The sequence below is a fragment of the Somniosus microcephalus genome, chromosome 23, assembly GCF_052327205.1.
Source record: "Somniosus microcephalus isolate GS21.2 chromosome 23, FLI_Smic_1.0, whole genome shotgun sequence".
Classification (NCBI taxonomy): domain Eukaryota; kingdom Metazoa; phylum Chordata; class Chondrichthyes; order Squaliformes; family Somniosidae; genus Somniosus; species Somniosus microcephalus.
In genome coordinates, this window is record NC_141009.1 from 37,703,010 (window position 1) to 37,727,547 (window position 24,538).

The following is a 24,538-nucleotide window of genomic DNA, read 5'->3' on the forward strand; positions in this document are numbered from 1 at the left end:
TACTAATTACCAAATTAATTTAATGTTCAGAGTTTCCCAGTCTGAAATAATACCTTCTGAAATCCGAAAATTTCCGAAAACCGAAACACAGCTGGTCCCAAGGTTTTCGGATAAGGGATAGTCAACCTGTATAGAAGTTCTGGGTGATCATCAGTGCGAAAGCTGCCGAACAATTCTGCAATCAGATCCTCCTTCATCTAGTGAGTGCACTAAAGCCTTTTGGGTTCACATCGGCTGCAGCAGTATTACTCCAATCTACTGCAAAAGCACAATTGGACCTCCCAGGAAGTATATGTTTGTTTTTCTTAATGTTATGAAAGAATGTGGGGATGAAATTTGTCTTGGGGCAGTAGCACAAAACTGTCCTTAGCGAATCTGCCACCTATTTTACACCCCACACGATTTTCTTTTCCCTTGAGGTCAATGGAAATTAAAATTGGACAGTGTGTAACACGCTGCCACCCCAAGATAAATTTCACCCCTCACATATTAAAATCTATGTTATTAAAATATATTCCCTAACACGATATAATTCCAAGTCAGGATGGTGTGTGACTTGGAGGCGGTGGTGTTCCCATACACCTGCTGCCCTTGTCCTTTAAGTCGGCAGAGGTTGTGGGTTTGGGAGGTGCTGCCGAAGAAGCCTTGGTGAGTTGCTGCAGTGTATCATGTAGATGGTACACACTGCAGATGGTGCGCCAGTGCTGGAGGGAGTGAATATTTAAGGTGGTGGGTGGGGCGCCAGTCAAGTGGGCTGCTTTATCCTGGATGGTGTCAAGCTTCTTGAAATTTGTCTTTCATAACATTAAGAAGAAAAGCAAATGTAAATGTCCCAGGAGGTACAGATGTGCTTTTGCTGTCGGCTGGAATTATACTGCAGCTGATGTGAACTCAAAAGGGTGTGAGACAGTCTCCTTTAGAGGGTCTCCTAACATAAAAACTTAGGCATCAGGATCAGAACTATATTTATACATTAAACATTAATGCATCCAACTCCTTTGTGGCTAACCTTAGTATGACAAGTCAAAAGACACAGATTGCCAACAAAACAGCAGTGATTTCACTTCAAAAGTAATTAATTGCCTATGAAGTGTTTTGTGACATCCCAAGGAGGTGAAAGGTGCTAAATAAATGCAGATTCCTCTTTCTTATAGTCAGTGGTCTAACTCTGGTTTGCTGACTGCATATCCTACTCCGCAGATACAGGTCTGAGACCGGTAACTGCCCCTTTAGTTGCTTATAAATGAGGTGCGAGAGATTGAGAAATCTTTTCAATTTCTGTGGGCTTGTGAATTGAGATAACATATTGAATTTTACTATTGTATTATCTTTTGTTTCATTCAAATTTGTTCCATTTGAATCAAACAGTATTGACATTTTCATGATTCAGGATTATTGCTGATGGCTTTTTGATTATTTTAAAGCTTTTATTATTGGTATGTCTCAACATTTTTGTGTTCCTATTTTGTAGACAGTTTGATTCAAAATGTGTTTTAATCTCTACAGGGAGTAAAAGGCCAGCAAGGAATGCGGGGTCCTGAAGGAAAGCCTGGTACACAGGTTCCCATTCTGTACTTTTAATACAGATTACAACCATTTTACATTCTTTGTATTTAAACTTGCTATAATGCTTGTCGTGGAAGAGAAAAGATTTTTGTGCTAATTGTAACCTTTTAGTTTGGGACTTCTCCATCCAATTCCTAGTGGGCATAGGGCCACAGCACAAAAAGTGCCTGGATGATTTAGAGTTACGAACCTGAAATGATTACGGTCGGCCTCCCGTATCCATTAACAGATTCAAGGAGTCAAATTGGAGAAAGCGTTGGGAAGTTAATGATCTGCAATGAGATATTTTTCAGCAAGTATGAGAAATATCATATGGCAAACACAGCATTTGTTCTGTGGACTTACTGACCTTGTGGCACAATATGTTTTGTTTATTCTATTGAGATTTTCCAATTTGGAGACCGTTGATTCTTTCCAGGGCGTCCAATATTAACGTCCATTCCCGAGATACTTGATGCGTTTGGTAGAGCTAACATTGGGACACATTAATATTTGCTCATCTTAGACATATAATTAAGGTCGTCTTAATATTGTGGTGTCCAATTTTAGGTTTCAGCACTTGAGTAAATCCCAACTGACTATTATATCCATAGAAATTTTTCTACAAGAAACTCTTTTTTTTTTATCCGGGACTGGCATGGTGCCGGTTGATCAAAAAGTCCGGATTACAGAGAGGTATACTTACCAAGGTACGAGACCACAGGTGCAGGAGCCACGGTTACACAGCACTTGTGCAGGAACGAGCCACGGTTACACAGCACTTGTGCAGGAACCCTGGTTACACGGCCACAGATCCAGGAGTCCCTGTTGCACGGCCACAGGTGCAGGAACCCTGGTTACACAGCCACTAATATATAGTAAAACTTACTTGAACCTACTCCTGAATTTTGCCGGTTAAAAGAGAGTTTCCTGTATTCACGTTTTTCACCAGCTTTTTATAGGATAGCTTACAAATCTTTGAGCTCTTGCATCTGTGTTTAAAAACCTAAAAGGTGCTCTTGCATCCTCATCTTACTTCATGAATCTGAACTGATCTGTTCCTCCTGAAATTGGAAGTATCTGAAGACTTCTGATCTGAACCAGTTCCCATTCAAAAGCCATTGAGATTCACATTTTTTTTATGTTGTCGGTAGATTAACCGAGTAGTGAAATGGGGGTATTGTATATGGCAATCAGTCAAAAATGCTGTGAATTAAATAGGTGATTCACAGCTGCTAAAGCCCATATTTAACTCTGTCAGCTAATGTCGGCAAAGAAGTAGATGTATGGTGAGGAACTCATGTCTACTTTATCACATATTAGCAAATGAAGAAAAATATACCCTTTTTATATTTGTTTTCTCTCACAGGGTCCATCTGGCATTCCAGGTGATACTGGAAAGAAGGGGCCTCATGTAAGTATTTGTATTCAATAACCATTGTATGATTGTATGATCTTTTCTGTATCAATCTTTTCCTACTCTGAAATTCCCATCAACAGGCACAGCTGAAAATTGCACCAGGCAGGCTTTGGGTATTAATGGGCCGGCTGAGGTGCTCCCTCCCCTGCCCCCCAGATTTTCAATTGCTGGCCATCTATTTTTGAGGCGAAAAACCAGCAGCTGACCATTAAAATTCACTCCCACTAACCACCTCCTCCATCTCCCCTTGAAAAACTCAAACAGTACCATTAATATCTCTGTAACCTTTGAACCCCTTTCTCAACATTTATCAATCCAGCTCCCTTGTAAAGGTGTCAGTTGACCCCGAATCAATTATAGTTTCCTGTTTTGCACTCTCACTATGACATAGCTTGATCTTACATGTCCTACGATGACAGTAGCAATCTATTTGATAAAGAAAATGCATGTAAAGAGATCACTGGTTTATTCAGTTGTGTAAGTAACAGTTGTACGTGTATCCCAATTATAGCTGTCAAGTTCTGCTGTTAACGGTTTCATTAATATGCAGAAAAGTTATTGAGGATTTAAAGTTGCACCTTGATTTTTTTTTAACTACAAGGAACATTAATCTCAGCTGTTGAATCTTACTGGAATATTTTTTCATGTTTGCAGGGCTTTAGAGGAATAAGAGGCGATCAAGGAACAGATGGACCTCCAGGACCTTCTGTAAGGAAAACCACCACTAAACAGTGAAAGACTTGCTTTGAGTTTGTTGCTTAATCTTCTGTTATTGTGCTACATTTGACCACACCACAAGCATTTAATATTTTACATTATTCAGATGACTGGGCGGCAGAGTAAGTTAATATGTTGGGCGTTTAAATCCTTGATTTTCATCGCTCCACCATCGGTGGCCTTACCTTCAACTGCCTAGGCCCTAAGCTCTGGAATTCCCTCCCTAAACTTCTCAACCTCTCTCTCCTCCTTTAAGTCACTCCTTAAAACCTACCTCTTAGAAGAATGAGAGGTGATCTTATTGAAACATATAAGATACTGAGGGGGCTCGACAAGGTAGATGCAGAGAAAATGTTTCCCCTCATGGGGGAATCTAGAACTAGGGGGCATAGTTTCAGAATAAGGGGTCACCCATTTAAAACTGAGATGAGGAAGAATTTCTTCTCTGAGGGTCGTAAATCTGTGGCATTCTCTGCCCCAGAGAGCTGTGGAGGCTGGGTCATTGAGTATATTTACGGTGGAGATAGACAGATTTTTGAACAATAAGGGTTATGGGGAGCGGGCAGGGAAATGGAGCTGAGCCCAAGATCAGATCAGCCATGATCTCATTAAATGGCGGAGCAGGCTCGAGGGGCCAGATGGCCTACTTCTGCTCCTATTTCTTATGTTCTCTTTGACCAACCTTTTGGTCACCTGTCCTAATAGCTCTTCATGTGGCTCAGTGTCAAATTTTGTCTGATAATGCTCCTGTGAAGCACCTTGGGACGTTTTACTATGTTAAAGGTGCTATATCAATGCAAATTATTGTTTTACTTTTGAGTGATTGATTTAAGAATCTTCCATTTGGCAGCTAAGTGCCTAGTGACTGATTTAGAATCTAGAAATGACACAGTGCAATAGAAGATGTTCTTCAGAAGCTGGAGTGGCAGCAGGTATTGTTGGGGCAGTCTTGAGGGAGTTCTGAACGAATTCATGATCAGGGTATATTCCTGATGTTGGCATTAAATACTTCTATCGAAAAACAGAAGAATGTTTCTTTGTTGCTGTAATTAACGGCCAGCTATTGCAATCACATTCCTGGAAATCGCACATTTCAAAGTCTCTCATTCCTGCTATTTCAGGTCAGGAATTATGGAAAAGATAGGCATTCTCCCATTTTTTGTTAAAAGAAGAATTTTACCCTCTAGGTGCAACTTCAACTCTCAATGTAAGCATAACAATATTCAAAACATTAAACTCGGCAAAATTACAGTGACTGAGTACTTGAAGATATGTTCTCCATTGTAAGAGCATCATTTTCTGAACTAACGTCAAATCAGAAGTTTTGGATCAAACTTGTTAAGTAGGAGATGATCACTGAGTTTCGGTTAGGATAGAAGAATTGAATTCTGTGTTCTTCAAAGTAAAAAACATTGAAGATGAGATCCAATATAGTATTTAGCAATGGTATTATGGATATTGTGCCTCTGAACTTCCTTCTCTTGTTCCTTTTAAGTTGCAAATGTGCTGACCTAATACTCTTCCTACCCTGTGCATCCTCACTGCATTGAAATTGAGATTGATAATATTCCTTGATGTATGTCATTCTTTCATAGAATCACAGAAATCTCCTTGGGCTGGATATTGCCAGCCCTGGGGAGGTGGGTTTGGAGGCGGGACTGCCGGGAAAATGGCAGAATTTGGGGGCGGGTGCCCAACCCGCCTCCGTCCCATCTTGCCAGGAGGCAGGTAGCCCGCCTCCTCGAGGCGGGAAGGGGATTAATGCCAATTAACTGCCTGTTAACAGGTAGTTAACGGGCAGTTTTTTGGCTAATCCCTATTTGAGCCCTGAAGTTTGGGCTTCCCGACGGCTCCGAACCTCGCCAGGGTCAGCGAGGCGGGCCGTTGGTCTGCGGGGGTCGGAGGGGCCCCATTGACAAAATCTAGCCCCTTATCTCCCTCAGTTTTTCCTTTCTCTGACAATTTGCCGGTTTCTCTTCTGTTTACAACCTTGCTAGTAGCCTGCGCTATGGGCCTTGGCCCTTCGCCCTCCACTCAGTTTTCCCAATAAAAATAATTAGCTCAATGCAATTTTGCTGTCACAATTTATTAAGCTAAGGTTATTAAAAACCAAATTTCCATTGTAAACAATCCCTTCCATCATTCAGTCATATCTGTGTTACGTACAGCAAATGCTCTGTGAAAGCAAGTACGCAAGGTGTTTATACCATTTTTTAAATGTTATTTACAGGGCTCTCCAGGGCGTCCAGGACTTGATGGAATTCCTGGTCAAACAGGAGAAAGGGTAAGCTTAACAATGATTGTAGACTTTAGCACACAATAGGGGCTCACAAATATTTCATTGGATTAAGAGATGTACTGTAGTGTGTCCTGATTTTCTCTCACCCAAAAAAACAATAAATCACCCGCTTGTTCATCAACTTGACCTGTAATTTGAATGATGGACTGATCCGAGCTGTTTGCCTGCTCTGGTGCTGTAATATTTTTACTGTGTTGATATACTGCACCATAGAATTAGTTGGCAATGTGTTTTTCCCAAATATTCTCCAGAAAGTGGTTAACTGAAAGACAATTTAATCAATAGAGGCCGATTATAGGCAGAGTTGGATGGTGTGTTTTCTTCGGTACTCAGATTATCACTTCAAAGCCTCAATTGAGAAAGATTGACAACCCACTTGCTCACTGTAAATGTAGCATGTGTCTTAACTTGTTGATCATATCTATGCATGCTCTACCACAAAACATTAGCTGGTCATTCACCTCATTATTGTTTGTGAGTTCTTGTTTTGGGTGAAATGGTTGCTACATTTATATACAGGACAAATGACTTGTACTTCAAACTAATTCATTGTATGTAAAGTGCTTTGGGCCCTTTGATAAATGTAATAATGTACTATATAAATGCTGCTTGCTTTCTCTGTCTCTCTTTCATTCTCTCATTCTTCCAATGAAGACTGGAAAAGTTCCTGGAAGAGTTGCAGTCCTCCACTAAGCTTTACCCTACTTACCATCATCAGCTGATTCAGTGTTCTACAGAGTGATGGGAATATTTTAGCTGTTTGGCAGACTGCAGATAAAATATTTATTTTGTTCCTGGACTCCGTTTAGTCCCAACCTGGGCAGACCAGGACTGGGTGAGGATGACCAGCTTTATTTCAGGGTCTGTCCTCTAAAACAGCTATCCATATGCTTATTGACATGAATCAGTCATTCATGAAAGAAAGACTTATGAAATAATACTGAGCGGCCTGCGGGTGGCGCTGTCCAGGGAGAGTATAAATACTCGGGCACGGGCCCAGCTTGCGCAGGACATTCGTAACAGGAACTAGTGAAGGACACAAATAGACCTTCATGTTGTAAAACAGTTGATTAAAGCTTTGTTTAACGCTTAGACCAAGTGCCTAGTAGTTTTCTTATGTCAATTATGACTTTAGCAGCACTAGATCTGGGACATTGGGAAGAGGCACCAAACAGAGGCAAAGCACTTCCACTAATGACACGAGTCAACTTTCATGGACAGTTATAAAACATCATGGTCGAGTTCACAGAATATGTTATAATTGTGGAGGCAGAGGGCATGGCTGATGTACTAAATGAGTACTTTGCATCTGCCTTCACTAGAGGAGAGGATGCTGCCAATGCAGCAGTAAATGAGGAGACAGTAACGATATTGGATGAGATAAAAATAGATAAAGAGGATGTACTTAAAAGGTTGGCAGTCCTCAAAGTAGAATAGTTACCTGGTCTGGGTGGGATGCATCCTAGGTTACTGAGGGAAGTAAGAGTGGAAATTGCAGAGGCTCTGGCCACAATCTTCGAATCCTCCTTGAATATAGGGGTGGTGCCAGAGGTTTGGAGAATTGGAAATGTTTCACCACTTTTTTTTTTAAAAAGGGGGAGAGGGATAAACCCGGAAAATACAGGCCAATCAGTCTAATGTCGGTAGTGGGGAAATTTTGCGACAATAATCCGAGACAAAATTAATTGGCATTTGGAAAAACATGGGCTAATAAATGGAAGTCAGTACAGATTTGTTAATGGCAAATCATGTTTGACTAACTTGATCGAGTTCTTTGATGAAGTAACAGAGAGGGTTGATGAGGGCAGTGCAGTTGATGTTGTGTAAATTGACTTTCAAAAGGTGTTTGACAAAGTACCACGTAATAGACATGTTAGCAAAATTAAAGCCCATTGGGATTAAAGGGAGAGTGGCAACATGGATACAAAATTGTCTAAGGGACAGAAAGCAGAGAGTAGTGGTGAACAGTTGGTTTTCCGACTGGAGGGAAGTATACAGTGGTGTTCCCCAGGGGTCGGTATTAGGACCACTGCTCTTTTTGATGTATATTAATGACCTGGACTTGGATATACAGGGCATAATTTCAAAGTTTGCAGATGATATGAAACTCGAAAATATAGTAAACAATGAGGAAGATAGTAACAGACTTCAGGAGGACATAGACAGACTGGGGAAATGGGCAGACACACGGCAGATGAAATTTAATGCAGAGAAGTGTAAGTGATGTATTTTGGTAGGAAGAATGAGGAAAGGCAATATAAACTAAATGGTACAATTTTAAAGGGGGTGCAGGAACCGAGAGACCTGAGGGTGTATGGACACAAATATTTGAAGGTGGCAGAACAAGTTGAGAAGGCTGTTAAAAGCCTATGGGATGCTTGGCTTTATTAATAGAGGAATAGAATACAAAAGCAAGGAAGTTCTGCTAAACCTTTTATAAAACACTGGTTAGGCCTCAGCTGGAGTATTGTGGCTAATTCTGGGCACTACACTTTTGGAAGGATGTCAAGGCCTTGGAGAGGGTGCAGAAGAGATTTACTGGAATGGTACCAGGGATGAGGGACTTCATTATGTGGAGAGACTGGAGAAGCTGGGATTGTTTTCCGTGGAGCAAAGCAGGTTAAGAGGAGATTTGATAGAGGCGTTCAAAATCATGAATAAGGAGAAACTGTTTCTACTGGCAGAAGTGTCAGTAACCAGGGGACACAGATTTAAGGTGATTGGCAAAAGAACCAGAGGCGACATGAGGAAACATTTTTTTACACAGCGAGTTTTGCGATCTGGAATGCACGGCCTGAAAGAGTGGTGGAAGCAGATTCAATAATAACTTTCAAAAGGGAATTGGATAAATACTTGAATGGAAACATTTACAGGGCTGTGGGGAAAGAGCAGGGGAGTGGGATTAATTGGATAGCTCTACCAAAGAACCGGCACAGGCACAATGGGCCAAATGGCCACCTTCTGTGCTGAATCAATTTATGATTCTGTGTGACCTGTTCATATTCTTTGGATGAGAATAATTGAGCTGGGGAAAAATTGGAATAGAATTTCTTTTCTGGACTAGACCAAAAGCATTAATCAAATGTGTTACACACCAAAAATATTTAGTCAACTGAGCAATGTTATAGTCCAATACCTCTGAAATCATTTATGTTTCAAAGTTCCTTCCAACATATGCTTTAGATAAGTTTATGATGGTATAATAACAACTTGCATTTATATTGCACCTTTAACATAATAAAACATCCCAAGGTGCTTCAAACAAAATTTGACACGAGCTACCTAAGGGGATATTAGGACAGGTGAACAAAAGCTTGGTCAAAGAAGTAGGTTTTAAGATGATAGTAAGTAGGGTAACGCTTAGTGTTCATTGGAAGAAAGAGAGAATGAAAGAGAGAGAAAGAAAGCAGCATTTATATGGCACCATATCACATTTGTCAAATGTTCCAAAGCAATTTACATACAACGATTTAGTTTGAAGTACCAATCACTGTTGTTCTGTAGATAAGTGCTGCAACCATTTTGCCCAATGAAAGATCTCTCAAACAATGATGACGTGAATGACCAGCTAATGTTTTGTGGTAGTGCATAGCATGCTACTAAACATGTGCTTTCCAATGATTTGAATATTGTAAGTTGCTTTACAAAGATATTGTATATTGCATATCACAACATATTCTAACATAAGAAATAGGAGTAGGAGTAGGCCATACGGCCCCTCAAGTCTGGTCCGCCATTCAGTAAGATCACGACTGATCTTCTACCACTAGTGCTTCCCGCACTACTCCCATATCCCTTGATTCCCTTAGTATCCAAAAATCTATCGATCGCAGCCTTGAATATACTCAACGACTGAGCATTCACAGCCCTCTGGGGTAGAGAATTCCAAAGATTCACAACCCTCTGAGTGAAAATCTTATTTATACTCAAAGCACCACTGATCTAAAGGTAAATTCTCGTTCTGTCATGTAATGTGTAAAGATCCAAGTCCCAAAGTGTATCTCATCGACTAGTAGAATGTCATAAGACCTTGGATTGAGATGAAGGCTTATCTGCTTCATTGCCATGAGTTGGGATTTTGTCAATTGAAATAATAAATGGGAGAAACAGAACTGTAAGTAAAGAATTAAATAAGAGGGTTGTAAGGTTTATTAGCAACATGAACTGAGATATGCCTGCTTTATATTTCCAGGGTTCCACTGGTAAACCTGGATTCCCAGGACCACAAGGACCTGTAGGCATGTATGTAAGTGCGAAGCAAAATCAGCTGTTCCTCACAGAAATTATTAAAAATTACATGAATCTAAACACTAATTGCATCATTAAGTTTGGACTCCCATCAAATGCTACCAAAAATTCAAACATTTGATGCCTCAAATGTAATAGATGATTGTATGCATAAAGTAGGAGAAATCCACTATTAGCAGGTAAGCCAAATATTAATTTGGGTACATATGCTGTGTGCTTAATGATTGCGCCTGAAGCCTGCAGCAGGACTATGGCTGAATCAAAGCTACTGCAGCCCTCGCAGTTCATATCAAGGTTATTGAGATATATGCTGCAGTATTTGTTGCAAAATATTATTGTTAATTTCACAACCCATCAGTGTTGATCAGCCCAATGAAAACACAGCGATAACACCGATATTGTTCAACACATGGCATGACTTTTTTTAAATTCATTTATGGGATGTGGGCGTCGCTGGCAAGGCCAGCATTTATTGCCCATCCCTAATTGCCCTTGAGAAGGTGGTGGCGAGCCGCCTTCTTGAACCACTGCAGTCCGTTTGGTGAAGGTACTCCCACAGTGCTTTTAGTTAGGGATGTAAAGTCTGTGGGTTGTGCAGTTAATAACGACACAGACTTCAGGAGTAACAAACAAACAGGACTTTACTATTCGAAGGTCAGGGCGAATCTGCCCTATAAATCATGCCACAGCACTTATATACCGGTGTGGTCACCGTCGGTATTACCGTATACAGAAGCCAAACAAGTAGTGCCACACCTAAAATAGTTCTCTTAAAGGTGAACAGTTACATACAATAGTCTCTTAAAGGTAGACGGTTACATACACTACAGTCCTCCCTTTTTAGCTTACAACATACGTATTCCCCATTAAACATAACATATATTCAACTTCATGTAAAACAATTTACAGATATAGTCTCTGCGGAAAACAGTTCACAGGTTCAGTCTCTGTGGGAACAGTTCACAGATTCAGTCTCTGGTCTTGACTCGGTCCGAACAACATCTCTGTGGTGTAGCCGGTTCACATTGCTAGCGTGACTCATCCAATAGTCTTTCCCTTGACGTAACAGCTTGAACTTCCGTCCTGCTGAACCAGCAGTGCTGACTTTTACAAACAGCTGGACTGCCTTCGTAATTTTTCCCTACTTTCCCATTAGAAGTAATAATGATTTAGATGGTTATCATCTTCGGCTTCGTCTTTTCCTTTTTTGCTTCTTGGAGACTCTCGGGGCTCCCTTATCAGCTGCCAGCTGTAGCGCCACCATCTCCCTATGTTCTTTAGACTTTAAGTGCTTCATCCTGATTTCTGCACTTTGGGAGTTTTCATCACAAGCTGGGCAGACCAAGTCCTCGTAATATTCCGTGTCACTCAACAGGTCATGGTAATATTCGGTGTCATCCTGAGCTAGTCTAGCGAGAGGGCCTGCTACTTCTTCCTTACCCAACTGGACGTTAGCCGACTGTTGTTCCCTCCCTAGACATCTTTCCTGAAGAGACTTCTTTATGCGTTCATATTCATCCCACTCTTCCTGGGTTTCCTGCAAATCCTTCACTAATGACTTCAATACTTCCCCTTCCATCGGAGATTGATTGATCGGGCTATTCAATCCTTCTACTGGAGCATCTGTTTCAACAGTCTGTTGTTCCCATTGACGTGATTCAGCGTACTTTTGGCATCCCAGTAAAATCCGTGTTGCACCCTCAGCTATATCCGTAACTTTTGAGAGCTCCGAACTCCTTCCCTCTGAAGATTGAAGCTCGTGTTCAGATTGTTCCCATTGCAGAGTCTTGTCCCTCAACATATGAAGGAGTTGGCTGATCGTTAACTCTTCCGCGGGAACACTGTGAATCAGAGTCTTCTCCATTTCATCCACCTTTTCCTCCAATGCTTTCACCTTCTTTTCCTCTTGGACTTTGGCTTTCAGCGCTCGGAGAAGTTGTGCCATGATGCTATCTAGCTCTTGTGCCATGATGCTCTCTAGCTCATGTCTTGCAGTCTCTGTGTTTCTTACAGTTTCCTTTTCTTCCGCTGAAAGGATTCCCAGTTGAATCTGTTCTTCAAGTTGTTGAACCTCGGTCATTGCCGCCTCATATTTGTCTTGGGTTTCCTTCAATAATTTTCTGAGTTCTTGGACATCTTGCCTTTCATGTTCTGCCATGTCTTTCACCTCTAATTTCTCCTCTATGGATGGAACTTCTACCGATGAGTCTGTCTTGGCCTTGAGCTCATCAAGAATTTCCTGCAGCCTTTGGACTTCTTGCTCATGTTCAACCTTTAGTTGCTCATATGCTTCTACTGAAACTAGCTTTTCGGAGGTTGCCGAGTTAACCCCCTCCAGAATTGTAGCCTGGGCCTGTTCATACTGTTCTTTCAACTTCTCACACTCTGCTTGTAAGGAGTCGTAGAGAAGAACTGGAATAAAATCCTGGCTTCCTGAAGACTCCTCTTCATTTGCTTCTTTCGCAATTTTCTGTTGGAGTTCAGCCAAGGCTGCTATGCTATCTGCCTCTCAAGTCTCACTGCCATCAAATCTTCTTTATTCTTGTAGTCTATCTCAGCCATTTTCCCTTTACTTTCATTTAACTGAGTGAGTAGTCCTTTATTCTGGGCTGAGAGATATTGCACCTTCTCCTGTAGACCATTGCACTCCTTCTCTGCTCGACATAGCTGGTTACTGCTGATTTGGTTCTGTGTTTCAAGTTCCAACATCCTTTGCTTAGCTTCTTTCAGTTTCGCCCCTATAAGCTCCTCTTGCAACATGGCCACATTATTCTCATCAGGTAAAGAAGCGTTTCTCTTTTCTATGTCCAAGATTTTTTTCTGCATCTCTTTAAGTGCACACTGCGATTCAGCTTCTCTTAACCTTGCCTGCACTAGCTCCGTCTCCAATTGCAGAACAAAATCCTCAGTGTAGCGTGGTTTGCCTTTATGCTGTATCTCTAGATCATGCAAATATTCTAACTCCTGAACATCATAAGGGAGATATGATCGGTAATTGGTCACGATGGCTCTATGGTCGCTCTCTGCTTGAGCTAGCTGCTTCTGTTGTCTTTCCAGATTCTCCCATTTGGTGTCATAGAACTTTTTCATTGTTTTCATCTCTTGTACGAGACGGTAACTCAATTGTTCTAATTGTTGTCGTTGTTCGGTGGCGTTCTGTTCTGAAACTTTGTTCTTCTCTGGAGCATAAGCCTTTATGCATGCCTTCGTTTTTCCAACCTTCGTCGGCAAGTCCATTTCAGCCTCGTCTTTCATATTTGGGTTGGCCTTATCGTCATCCGTTTCAGAATCTGAGCTGCTTGTCTGCACCGAGTCCTCACTCGTTATGGCTTTTAGATAGTGCCATTCCATGTCTATTTTCTTGATCCACTCCCGTCCTAGAAGTGGTGGTCCTCCCTCATGTAGTACGTATAAGTTCATTCTTGGGTGTTCTTTACCCCTATCTCTCACTTTGACTCTTATCTTTCCCATGGGGTATACTTTATGCCCCATGTATGTCTGCAATACGAACTTGGTATCTCTTAAGGGTATATGTGAGAATAGCCGGTGGTAATCCCTTCGATTTATGACTGATAGAGCTGATCCAGTGTCCAACTCCGTTTTCACTTGGATTCCAGCTATTTTCAGCATGACCCAGATAGTTTGTAGGTCAGCTTCCTTACTCACATTGTGAATTCTCAGACTACCCAGCTCCTGGCCGTTTGGGTCTGAGTCTGAATTCTGTTCGTCTGAACTCTTCTCAGCCACCTTGTGTACCTTGTTGTACCTTTCCTGTGATGGCTTCCTTTGGTTGTTGGTCTTCTTCCCTGACCGGCATACCTTAGCTATGTGACCCAGTTTGCCACATTTCCTACATTCCTGGTTCTTAAACCAGCATTGGTTCTGGTCGTGTGTTGTCTTCCCACAACGATAGCATTTTGTTGTTGTCGAGGTAATTTGATCCACACTTAGTGCTGCTGTCTTTAGCTGCATTTCCGCAGTTTCCTTTGCTGCGGCTTCGTGCGATGCTGCAATAAGGACAGCCCTGTCAAGTGTAAGGTCGTTCTCTTCGAGTAGTCGCTTCAGCGTTCCTTCCTTTGCCAACCCGCACACGAACTTGTCTCGCAATGCCTCTGTCAGATTCCCTCCAAACTGGCAGTATTTCGCTAGTCTACGCAGTTCGACCAAGTATTCTGCGTTGCTTTCCTCTTTCCGTTGCGTTCTCGCATAGAATTTGAATCGTTCAGCCAACATCAACGGTGTAGGGTTCAAGTGGTCCTTCAGGACAGCCACAATATCATCGAAAGTCTGATCCGCCGGTTTAGCTGGTGCTAGTAGATGCTTCAAGAGCCCGTATGTCTTTGCGCCCATCGAGTTCAGCAAGGTTATAGCTTTGTCATCTTCTTCTATTTTATTGGCCTCACAATAGATCTCAATGCGTTCCACGTACGTGGCCCAGTCTTCTACCTCGGAATTAAAATCGTTGATGTTACCACGCTTAGGCATCTTCCTCTCTTTGGGAACAACACAAGTATTTCTTTAAATTATTATTTCTTTTTTTTTTCTAAGATGGCGGCTTTTCCCGCGAAAATGACGGTTTCCCGCTCTTTCCTTCTCTCCCCGCCCCTTCAATGGCGGTTTCCCGCGTCTGTCGTCTTCTCCACCTAATGACGGCTTCCCGCGTTTCTTCCCTGGTGGGAGGGGTACGCTTTCCCCACAGCGGACAGGTTCAGCCGCTGGGCTGGCTCTCGCACAGTTCCCCTTACTCGGCTCTGTCTCTCTCTCCCGCTCGCACGGCTCTACCGGCTCTGGGTACACCCCGTTGACGGAGAACAGTTCAGCCGCTGGACTGGCTCTCGCGCAGTCTCTCTCCCCTTGCTCGGCTCTGTCTCTCTCTCTCCCGCCCGCTCGGCTCTACCGGCGCTGGGTACTCCTGTTGGCGGAGAACAGTTCAGCCGCTGGACTGGCTCTCGCGCAGTCTCCCTTGGTCGGCTCTGTTTCTCCTGCACGCTCGGTTCCCATTCGCCTCCCAGCCCTCTCGCAGTCCGGTGCTTCCCTCCCCAGCTGCGGCTGAGTTTCTCTCTTCCCGCGCCTACGCTCCCGGTCTCAGCGCTTCGTGGCTTCGGTCGCTGCCCGGCTTTCCCGCCGATCGCGGTCTGGCTGTCTCACGACGCCGTTGGACCCGACTTTCCGTCCGGCTCCTTTCCCCCTCGACCGTGGTCGGGTGCACAGCCCTTATCCTCCGGATATTCTTTACACTTTCCCTTACTCACAGTCTCCGTGGCCGCCTTGCTTCCTGCTGATCGGCTCACTCCGCACCGTGGCAGAAGGGACAGTCAGTGCCTGTTGCTGATGGAAGCTTTTGTTGCTAAAGTCTTCCTCCTTTCTACTGCTGCAGCCTCGTGTTTTCTCCCAGCAGAACGACGAGGGCGGTTGCCTCTCTTCGACGCTCTTTAGTTGCTTTGGTAGTCTTGCCGCAGGGTACGATCGGACTCGTCACCACTGTAAAGTCTGTGGGTTGTGCAGTTAATAACGACACAGACTTCAGGAGTAACAAACAAACAGGACTTTACTATTCGAAGGTCAGGGCGAATCTGCCCTATAAATCATGCCACAGCACTTATATACCGGTGTGGTCACCGTCGGTATTACAGTATACAGAAGCCAAACAAGTAGTGCCACACCTAAAATAGTTCTCTTAAAGGTGAACGGTTACATACAATAGTCTCTTAAAGGTAGACGGTTACATACACTACAAGGGAGTTCCAGGATTTTGACCCAGTGACGATGAAAGACTGATTCACCTTATAGAGCTGAGTTGCTTCCTGTGCACTGATGCTTTAGAAACAGTGCAGTACCAATAGCAAAACAAATCTCACTGTGAGAGCTGCTAACTTTGAGTCATGTACATAGTGGATCTGGTCACTTTTTTACTTTACAACTCTTCACATAATTACTAACTAGACTGTTACATCAGAAATAAAGAAAGATGAATGGACGTAGTATCTTAATCATATCTTAAAGTGCCTCACATATAAGTGCAGTGACTGTTGTTATAAAGGCAAACACGGCAGCCATGGAATGGATTTTACCGTTCCGATAAGTTAATTTCCCGCCCGCCAGAAGCCATGGTGATTTTAACTGTCTGGTCTCATGTAACTGCCACCGGCTCACTTCCTGCCTGAAATGGGTGGGAGGAGGGTGCAGAGCAGTGGCTGCTGACATAGGAAGATCAGGCTGTCCTTGGACCTCTGATTTGCAGGATAATGGTGGGGAGGGGGTTTGAAGAGGGTTCTGAACAAGTGAAGAGGGGAGACCACGATTTATTTTGCGGAGCCTAGAGGAGCACTCCTGGCCCTACAATGGAAAGTTTTACACTTACCTCTGAGGACTTCTTCCGTCCTGCAGATCAGCTTCAGCCTGGCAGAAAAGCCATGGCAGCTTCGTCGCTCAGGCCCCAGTTAAAATGGAATCCGAGTACAATTGACGTAATAGGACACGATTTGCATAAACCCATGAGGCCTCCGCCCGTTTTAGGCGGGTGCCTTAACTGCCTGCACAAGCCTGCAATTAAAATCAGAAATGGCGGGAAAGGATTGAATTCTGAGCGGGTAATTAACCTGCTACTGTTTAATTGCCTGCCCGCCTCTACTGGGTTAAAACTGACCCACGTGTTTGTGTACAAATACAGCAGTGGCAGTGTTGGTAGAGAAAGAATGTTAGCCAGTACACCTGGAGAGCTCAATGCTCCTCTTCGAATAGGGCTATGGAATCCATTTGAAGCACTGGAAGAGAGAGGACAGGACCTCTGTTCAATACTGCAGATGCTGGAAATCCGAAATAACAACAGAAAATGCTGGAAAAACTCAGCAGGCCAGGCAACTTCCGTGGAGAGAAATTAGAGTCGACGTTTCGGGTCGAAACCCTTTTTCAAAACTGGAAAGGAAATGAAATAGATCGAAAGGAGGGCTGAGGAGGGAAGAGCCAAACGGAGATTCCGTCGAAGAGTGTTTGCTTCACTGCCACACCTCTTCTAGGAATGCCTACCTTGAAGAAGTTGTGCTCTTCTCTTCAACGGGATCTCCATTTGGCTCGTCCCTCCCCAGCCCTCCTTTCGATCTATTTCATTTCCTTTCCAGTTTTGGAAAAGGGTTTCGACCCGAAACTTCGACTCTAATTTCTCTCCACGGATGTTGCCTGGCCTGCTGAGTTTTTCCAGCATTTTCTGTTGTTACCTCTGTTCAATAGTCCGTCTGAAGGACGGTATCTCCAAAACCAGTCCTGCATGTGAGCGTCTGCCTAGGTCATTGAGTGCTCCGGTGTATTAGAGTGGAACTTTACTGGGTTATTTGACTTCATAGTTCAATTGTGAGTTATGAATCTTTAACATAAAAACAAAACCAAATAATGCTCTCCCCGGTACAATATCCTCTGTTTAATACACAGCTGATGCTGTTGTTTTCCCAGTACATACCAGATATATTTTACTGCAGGGATAATAAAAAATAAAATGCATGCGTGAAGTTATCTTTCATGCATGTGGTCCCTACCATACGTGCCAAATATGTGTACCACATATAGAGTCATTAGAAGAGGCATCAATTGTAAAGCAGATTATGATATTTGAAACTCCTGTAAGAGCATTAAATTGCTAATTGTCTCGTGAATGATGTATTACATCAGTTGTGATGCATTACTGGGTTTATTCCAGTCAGGAGACTGGTTTCACAGAACCAGATGCACAAGTTTAAAATTAAGAAGCCTCAAGCAAGATTAGAGGTTAGAAGAAGCTTTTACCCCCACCCCTCACAATTGAGGCTGAAATGACAAACACCTTTAAAAGGAGCTGGTTAAGTATCTGATTAGTGTTGGGAATGGGAGTAGAGGATACAAGGATAGTTATAGATTGAGATGATGAATTACTTCACAGGATACAATCATCTATATGCTGCCAGGGCTGGAAGTGTTTGTCTGGAGGACAGAATACCAGGGTTCAATAGTGGAGATGTGAGAATAGATGCATATTCTGGATTTTGATCTCTGGAATTTGTGGAGTATTTATGCAGAATTGTCCCTCATGAGATTAAATGGGTGAGGTAGGGTCCATGATGAGATAGATATGTATGTGGTCAATGGAAGAAATAAGACTTGATGGCAAATGATATTTTCTCATGCCATGCTTGCTAATCTTATTAACTTGTGAAGTAATCCTCAAGATTTCAATATACCCCATTGATTATGTGATGTCTGCAAAGTTTATTTAAAAAAAAGTTTGTGTAAGGGTTAGCCCTTTCTCATTTTTATTTCTGTACATTATTTATAGTTTACTGTTTTCACAGCTTGCCGTAAACCAGTGCCACAAAATCCATTTCAGAAATAAGTGAGATGCTATGAGACATATGCAATCCATTTTAGGGTATTCTCTGAATAAACAGATTTGTTTACTTTATTGCTTCCTGTAATTGTTTGATCTTTGGGTCTTGTTTAAAGGAGGTTTTATCTTTTAATCCTGACATATTACACTGGGCTTCTTTGCTTAACTTGGTTGTGATTGTAACTCGAAATTCTAATTTATTTGCTGTTTATGTCTTCACTGGTCATTCCAGAATGTTATCGCACCCTCCTGATGTTTCAGATGGCAGAATTACATTGGAAATTTGGTGGGATTGAATGTGTTGTCTGTTACCTGCAGGGATTCCCCGGTCCTTTGGGTGAACGAGGAAGGCCAGGATCAACGGGAGCGAAGGTAGTAGAGACACTTTTCCTGTTAATAAGGAAGCTTGTTGCATACGCCATGTTTTAACAGTGGCGCACAAGTCTAAGGTGCCATCTGTTGGAAGTTTTCTTTCTGAAATGTTGCTGTGCATGTCCCAACAATCTCCTGGTTGTTGGAGGTGCTGACCATTACTTTAATTCATTCCTTTGTAGTTCTTCCAGCTTTATTTCTCTATCCTGTTCTCCATTCCAACTTCCATGCAGCTTTCTGCTGGCTCCTTGCAGTGAACTATGACCGTGCACAAAGCTCCAACATCACTGGTCCATAACATACCCCAGCAGCAGCAGTATCAATCTACCACTTATCCTTCCTCTGAATAACCAAGGGTATCTTAAAAAAGAAAATACATCAAATGTATAAATGCACAATCCCCAGAATGCTCATAAACAGAATATATAACCTGCTGGCAGTAAATTATGTCAGCTGTATCACACATGTTTTATTATCAATGGCTTGTGCCTGTAATATTCTTACATTTTTCACCCATAACTCTTATTTTATTTTTCATAATCTTCCATTCCTTGACATCTGTCCTCTTTATATATGAGCTGGGCCATTTTCCTTTTATATTTGAATTTACTATTTTTTATTCTGCACGTGTAATGCTTTGTCAGCAAAGATTTCAGTCTCTTCAAAATTGTGAATGCTGAAGCGTAATCTATTTTACGTAACTGTTTAGGCCATGCTTGTAATGAAAAGGATTATTTTCAGCATCTGATTAAAAAGAAATGGTTAATAATAATTACAAAATAAAAACTCACTGAGCAGTGTCGCAATGTGCAAGAACGGTCAAGCTGTTCATTGTATCTAAAGTCTGAGATGCGATTGTTTTTGTTGTTTACAACACACATAGCCCTGCGACTTTCAATTGCTAAAAATTAAGCTTGTGTGGAGGGAGTTTTCTGTATGCTGGTTGCTGTGCCCAGCACTAACGGACAGGATACTGCATTCAGTTGAGTTGGCGACCTTGATGAAGGCCGGAATTTTGCCGGCGCTCAGGGGAGCGGGTTTGGAGGTGGGGCATCCGGCAAAATCGCAAAGATTGACAGCGGGTCGGAAACCCGCTGTCAACTCGCCTCCAATCAGTCTTCCCAAGTGTCGGGTCCCTGATTTGCGCATGGACCCGACACCTAGCGGCGGGAAGAGGATTATAGCCACTTAACTGCTTGTTAACAGGCTGTTAACAGGTAGTTAACAGGCTTTTTCCAATTTTGACACTTCTACTGCGGGCTTCCTGACATCCAGACACCACGCCAGGTAAGTGTGGCATGTTGTGAGTCTGCTGTAATGTTTATGCATTGATGGCAATTGCAGAAGTGGTGTGAAGGATCCAATGGTGCACTGGTGAGTTTCAGAGGTAAGAAAATGTTGGGAAATTCATTTTTAATGCATTTAAACTTTTCTGTAGGTAACAAGTTTTGAATTGTATGTGTAGTCCCACCTCATTGGGAGAACCTCTCTCACCAGTGACAGATCGCTTCTGTAACCTCACCTGTAGCTGCCATCTGTTCTAGCCTAAGGAGGGAGTCACTGGAGAGCCTGGGTGCAAGAACTCACCTGTGAATAGTCATTGTCAGTGTTTGTAGCACCTCAATGCTGTCAAACACTGAAAAATCAACCGTCAAAAAAAATTGTGCGTGGTCCCTTTAAGAAAACCGGCAGATGATGCATCATCATCAAATGATGTCATCTGACACCGGCTTCCTCTTAATTGGCCGGCAAGCCCGCAGGGTGGACTTAACAAGGCCAATTGACGTAAAATTACATCTGTGGGCCGGATGTAGTTGGGGGCGGGACTGGAATCCAGAAAGCAGCTGACCCACTCCCAAGCCTCCTCGAAGCAGAAAATCGCAGCCGAAGTCTCTGCTGTGATTGTTGTAAAATTAATCAGCAATGTATTGCTGGGAAATAACTTTGCATCAGTTACAGTATTTTAGATTAATACAAACTTCAGTTTAGTGGTACCATCTTTGTATTGTGTGATTGTAATACATCTGGGGGTAGAGTTTCCATTAGGTTGCGTGGTTTTTCTCACTGCAATATGCCTGAAATCGGCCAAACCAGCGCAAAAGATCACGGAATTTCAGGCGCAAATTACGACCAGCGCAAATAGAGTTTCCGCGATCTTTTGCGTTGGTTCAAAAAAGCATCACGTTGGAAGCCGGTCCCGCCCACAAAACTGGCCACGCCCCCAGATCGATTGAATGAGTGCGCCCGAGTTTCCACTAATTGTGCCCGTTTGCAGGCCTTCATGGAGGCTCTTAAAATTAAGCTATTTTTTCAGGCACAAGAGTACTAATAGGAACCTTTTAAAAGCTTTTAACTATTAAAAAAATGTTCAATTTACTAAGAAACTGATTACTGTACACCAATGAAACTAGTAAATGGTCCTGTATAGTTTCCCCCCCACCCCAAGTCATAGTTATTTTAAATTGGGAGACACTCTTACTAAAACTTGCCTTTTTTTGTGACAAACCCATTTTCAGCTGTATTAGTAAAACTGCACCGAGTTACCACTCTTAAATATTTCAATGAAGAATATTTTTTAATGCAAGGGGGAAAAAAAATTACGTTCTAAAACGCTGCCAGATTGCGTTGGTTCATGGAAGATTTTACATTTATGGTTATGCAAATGATTATGCAGACTTGAACCATAACTTCACTTTGTAAAACCAGTGCATTTTGCACCCGGGTTGCCGATTGCACCCAAAGTGGAAATTCTACTCCTTGATGTTTAACTTACAATGGCTAGTCATTTTCAGGGTGTACTTCATGTTAAATAACACTATGTTTTTGGAGTACCTGCTACAGAATTCACGAAGTTGAGTAAATGATCCGGTATCATTTTAGAAAGTAGAGCATATTTCTGTGTATTTTCCAATTAATGAGTTTCAGGTACAGATACTCAATGGACTGAGAGATATTTTTGGTCAGGCACTAACTTAGTTATTTTATACAGCTTAACATCTCCCTAAAAATAGCACATAGAAGAATGTTATGCGAGTGTTCTTACCTGAACTTTGCTGATCAGAAAATACACACTTCCTGCTATTTACCATCCTTTCTGAGGTGAAATGTGATTCATGACATGCAATGGCATGTTTGCATAAGGTTCTTGACTGAAATGGATGAATAGTTTTATTTCCGTTTAAATATAATTTAACAGATGCTTATTCCTCGTGACAGTGCTGTTTATCTGTTCTTTTTTTCTTTCTGGGTAGGAAAAATAGAAGTTAGATTTGCACTGAACTGTTTTGGTGGATTCATGGAAAACAATCATGGGCACCAGTGAACGATGAAGCATTGTTTCTTTAATGCATGTGGAGTAACAAACCGGGTTTGTCTGCCATTATTTGGTGCTCACAAGTGACTGTTCCATATAATTGTGTAGCAGTGCATCAGAATTTTATCCTATATTTATGTTAATTAATTTTAGGGCGAACCAGGTAAACAGGGGCTACCAGGACAAACAGGAAAACCAGGTCTGAAAGTAAGTAAGACTCTATATTTAAAAAAATGCTATTGAAGAAATGTTACTGATTGGGAAATTTCATTTGAATTATTATAATGAAAAAAAACAATGACATCTGTGCTAAAGGCTGTCGGTCTCTGGTGACCTGCTAAGAGTTTCAATGGAGAATAGCACAGTGTGTTGGGGTATTATCTCACTGCATCACAGCACATTGGAGCATGAGCTTGGTACATGGTACATGACACAGGGAGAGGTCACGGCTTCAATTTGCCAAGCTACCGAGATGTTGTTCTCACTTGTGTTGCTGAGGAAATATGCAAAGGCTCAGTGTCTCCCGACAGGAGAGGAACGGAAGATAAATAAAGTCGAGAAAGCCAGGCTTTCTAATGGCTAACTCAAAGCAGTGTAGGCTTAAGAGCTTGCCCATTCTTTCTGTCACGTGAAATATATAGCCTAAGGACACCAAAAGAAATTTAAAATTTTTTTTTAAACAGGATCCAAAACTCTTGAAACTAATTCTCCAAATGGAACTATTTTGCAGGGGCCACACGGCAAGCCTGGTGAGGGAGGGTCTCCTGGACCACCGGTGCGTATCCCATTCCCTCCACTTAGCAAGAATAATAGTGTCCTTTTCATTGTATGATTTAAAATGCTTTTTATTTTGTTGCACAGAAATGCATGAATAAATATTTCTACTGTTTCAGTCAGATGATTAAGATTTTTTTAACTTCTTGCTGAGGTCCCCATGTAATTTAAATATTTGGTTGCCATGGAGATGGTTGTATGTTCAAGTCCCAGGCCCAGCTGTCATTTAAGTACTCCTGCCCTCAGTTGAGTGATTGTCATGGCGTGAGTTCTCATTGTCATGGAGTGAGCATCTCACTGGACAGGATTTATATTTAATTGCTTAAACATCACCTTCATTCACTTCAATGAATGACGATGATGATTGTAGAGAGCTCTTAGCAAAGGCCACCTCACTTTCCTGGCTGGAGGAAGACACCTGGGAGTAGATTTTTAACTATTGATTGGCTGATTGACAAAGCCTGTTAGCTCACTGCCCAATAGTGTGGGGGGAGGCCGGTCCATTTTCAGGGCCAGGTCTCATTACGATGGAACCAGTGGACTGCAGGCAACAAACTGGTGCCTTGCTTCAGCTTATGGCTCCGGCCTGACGCAATATAGTGGGCAGCCCCGCTGGCAGCAAGATAAGCCTGGGGAGGGGGGTGGGCGAGCCTGGGGCAGCAGAGGCCCACATTATTCTTGTGCAGCTCTTGGCCCCACAAAAATAATTTTACCGCTTGCCTTTAAGGGCCTCTTCCGCTGTACTGCCGTGTTTTAATGAGCCGAGTATCCACAGCATATGCTTCACCCATTCGGCTGTTAAAATGGCATCGGGATCTTATGTACGTTATAGGCTATTGCCTACCAAACTGATGGAGATCTGGTGTGTGTTTTATTCAGTAACTGCTGGGATAAATCATTGTCATTTGTAAACTGTGAAAGGGTTGTAACTATGGGAAAAGACTGCAGTGGCTCTTATAGTGGCCCAGTACAGGCATCACTGCCCCGTCTGGTACTAGTAAATATCAAATGTTTGTGGCAGAATTGTCTGTATAATAAACGACCAGGAAAAAAATACACATCTACTGTCCTGGTTAATGTGATATCATATTGGCTCTTGTTGACTGCAATTTTATTTTTATGCTGAGATCTTCAAAAATGTTTCGCTATTTTTCCTCCCCTTCTTTCGTCCCCTCTATACTGTGCATCACTGCTTGGCTGGGAGGGCAGACAAGTGAACAGCTCCACTATCTGTGCTCCGATCATTCTTAAATGGCTAATGAGAGGTGCATGATCATGGTTAGCAGAAACCTTCTCTGTCGTTTTCTCTCCTCTTACCCTCATGGGGAAGTAGCTCACCTTTGTTCAACATTTTGCTTTTAAGAAAGGACCTATCTCTGGTATCTCCTCCAGCACCACAACCCTCCGAGATATCTGCGCTCCTCTAATTCTGGCACCTTGAGCATTCCTGATTTTAATCGCTCAACTATTGGTGGCTGTGGCTTCAGCTGCAAAGGC

The 24,538-nt window shown here is 42.4% G+C and overlaps 1 protein-coding gene across 3 annotated transcripts in view; it reads left to right on the forward strand.

Moving 5' to 3' along the window:
* The first annotated feature begins 1,590 nt into the window (after nucleotides 1-1,590).
* Nucleotides 1,591-24,538, forward strand: part of LOC147101827 (uncharacterized) — a 99,796-nt gene continuing 76,848 nt past the window's right edge. For 2 of the 3 annotated variants that reach the window (XM_085965800.1, XM_085965801.1), the window contains exons 1-3: nucleotides 18,716-18,954; nucleotides 22,421-22,474; nucleotides 22,998-23,042. In XM_085965800.1, the coding sequence (XP_085821926.1) occupies nucleotides 18,793-18,954; nucleotides 22,421-22,474; nucleotides 22,998-23,042 (261 nt within the window). In that variant the 5' untranslated portion in view covers nucleotides 18,716-18,792. Of the gene's footprint in view, nucleotides 2,960-3,619; nucleotides 3,674-5,912; nucleotides 5,967-10,173; nucleotides 10,228-18,715; nucleotides 18,955-22,420; nucleotides 22,475-22,997; nucleotides 23,043-24,538 lie in introns of those variants that run through there. The other variant, XM_085965803.1, reaches the window with a different exon arrangement.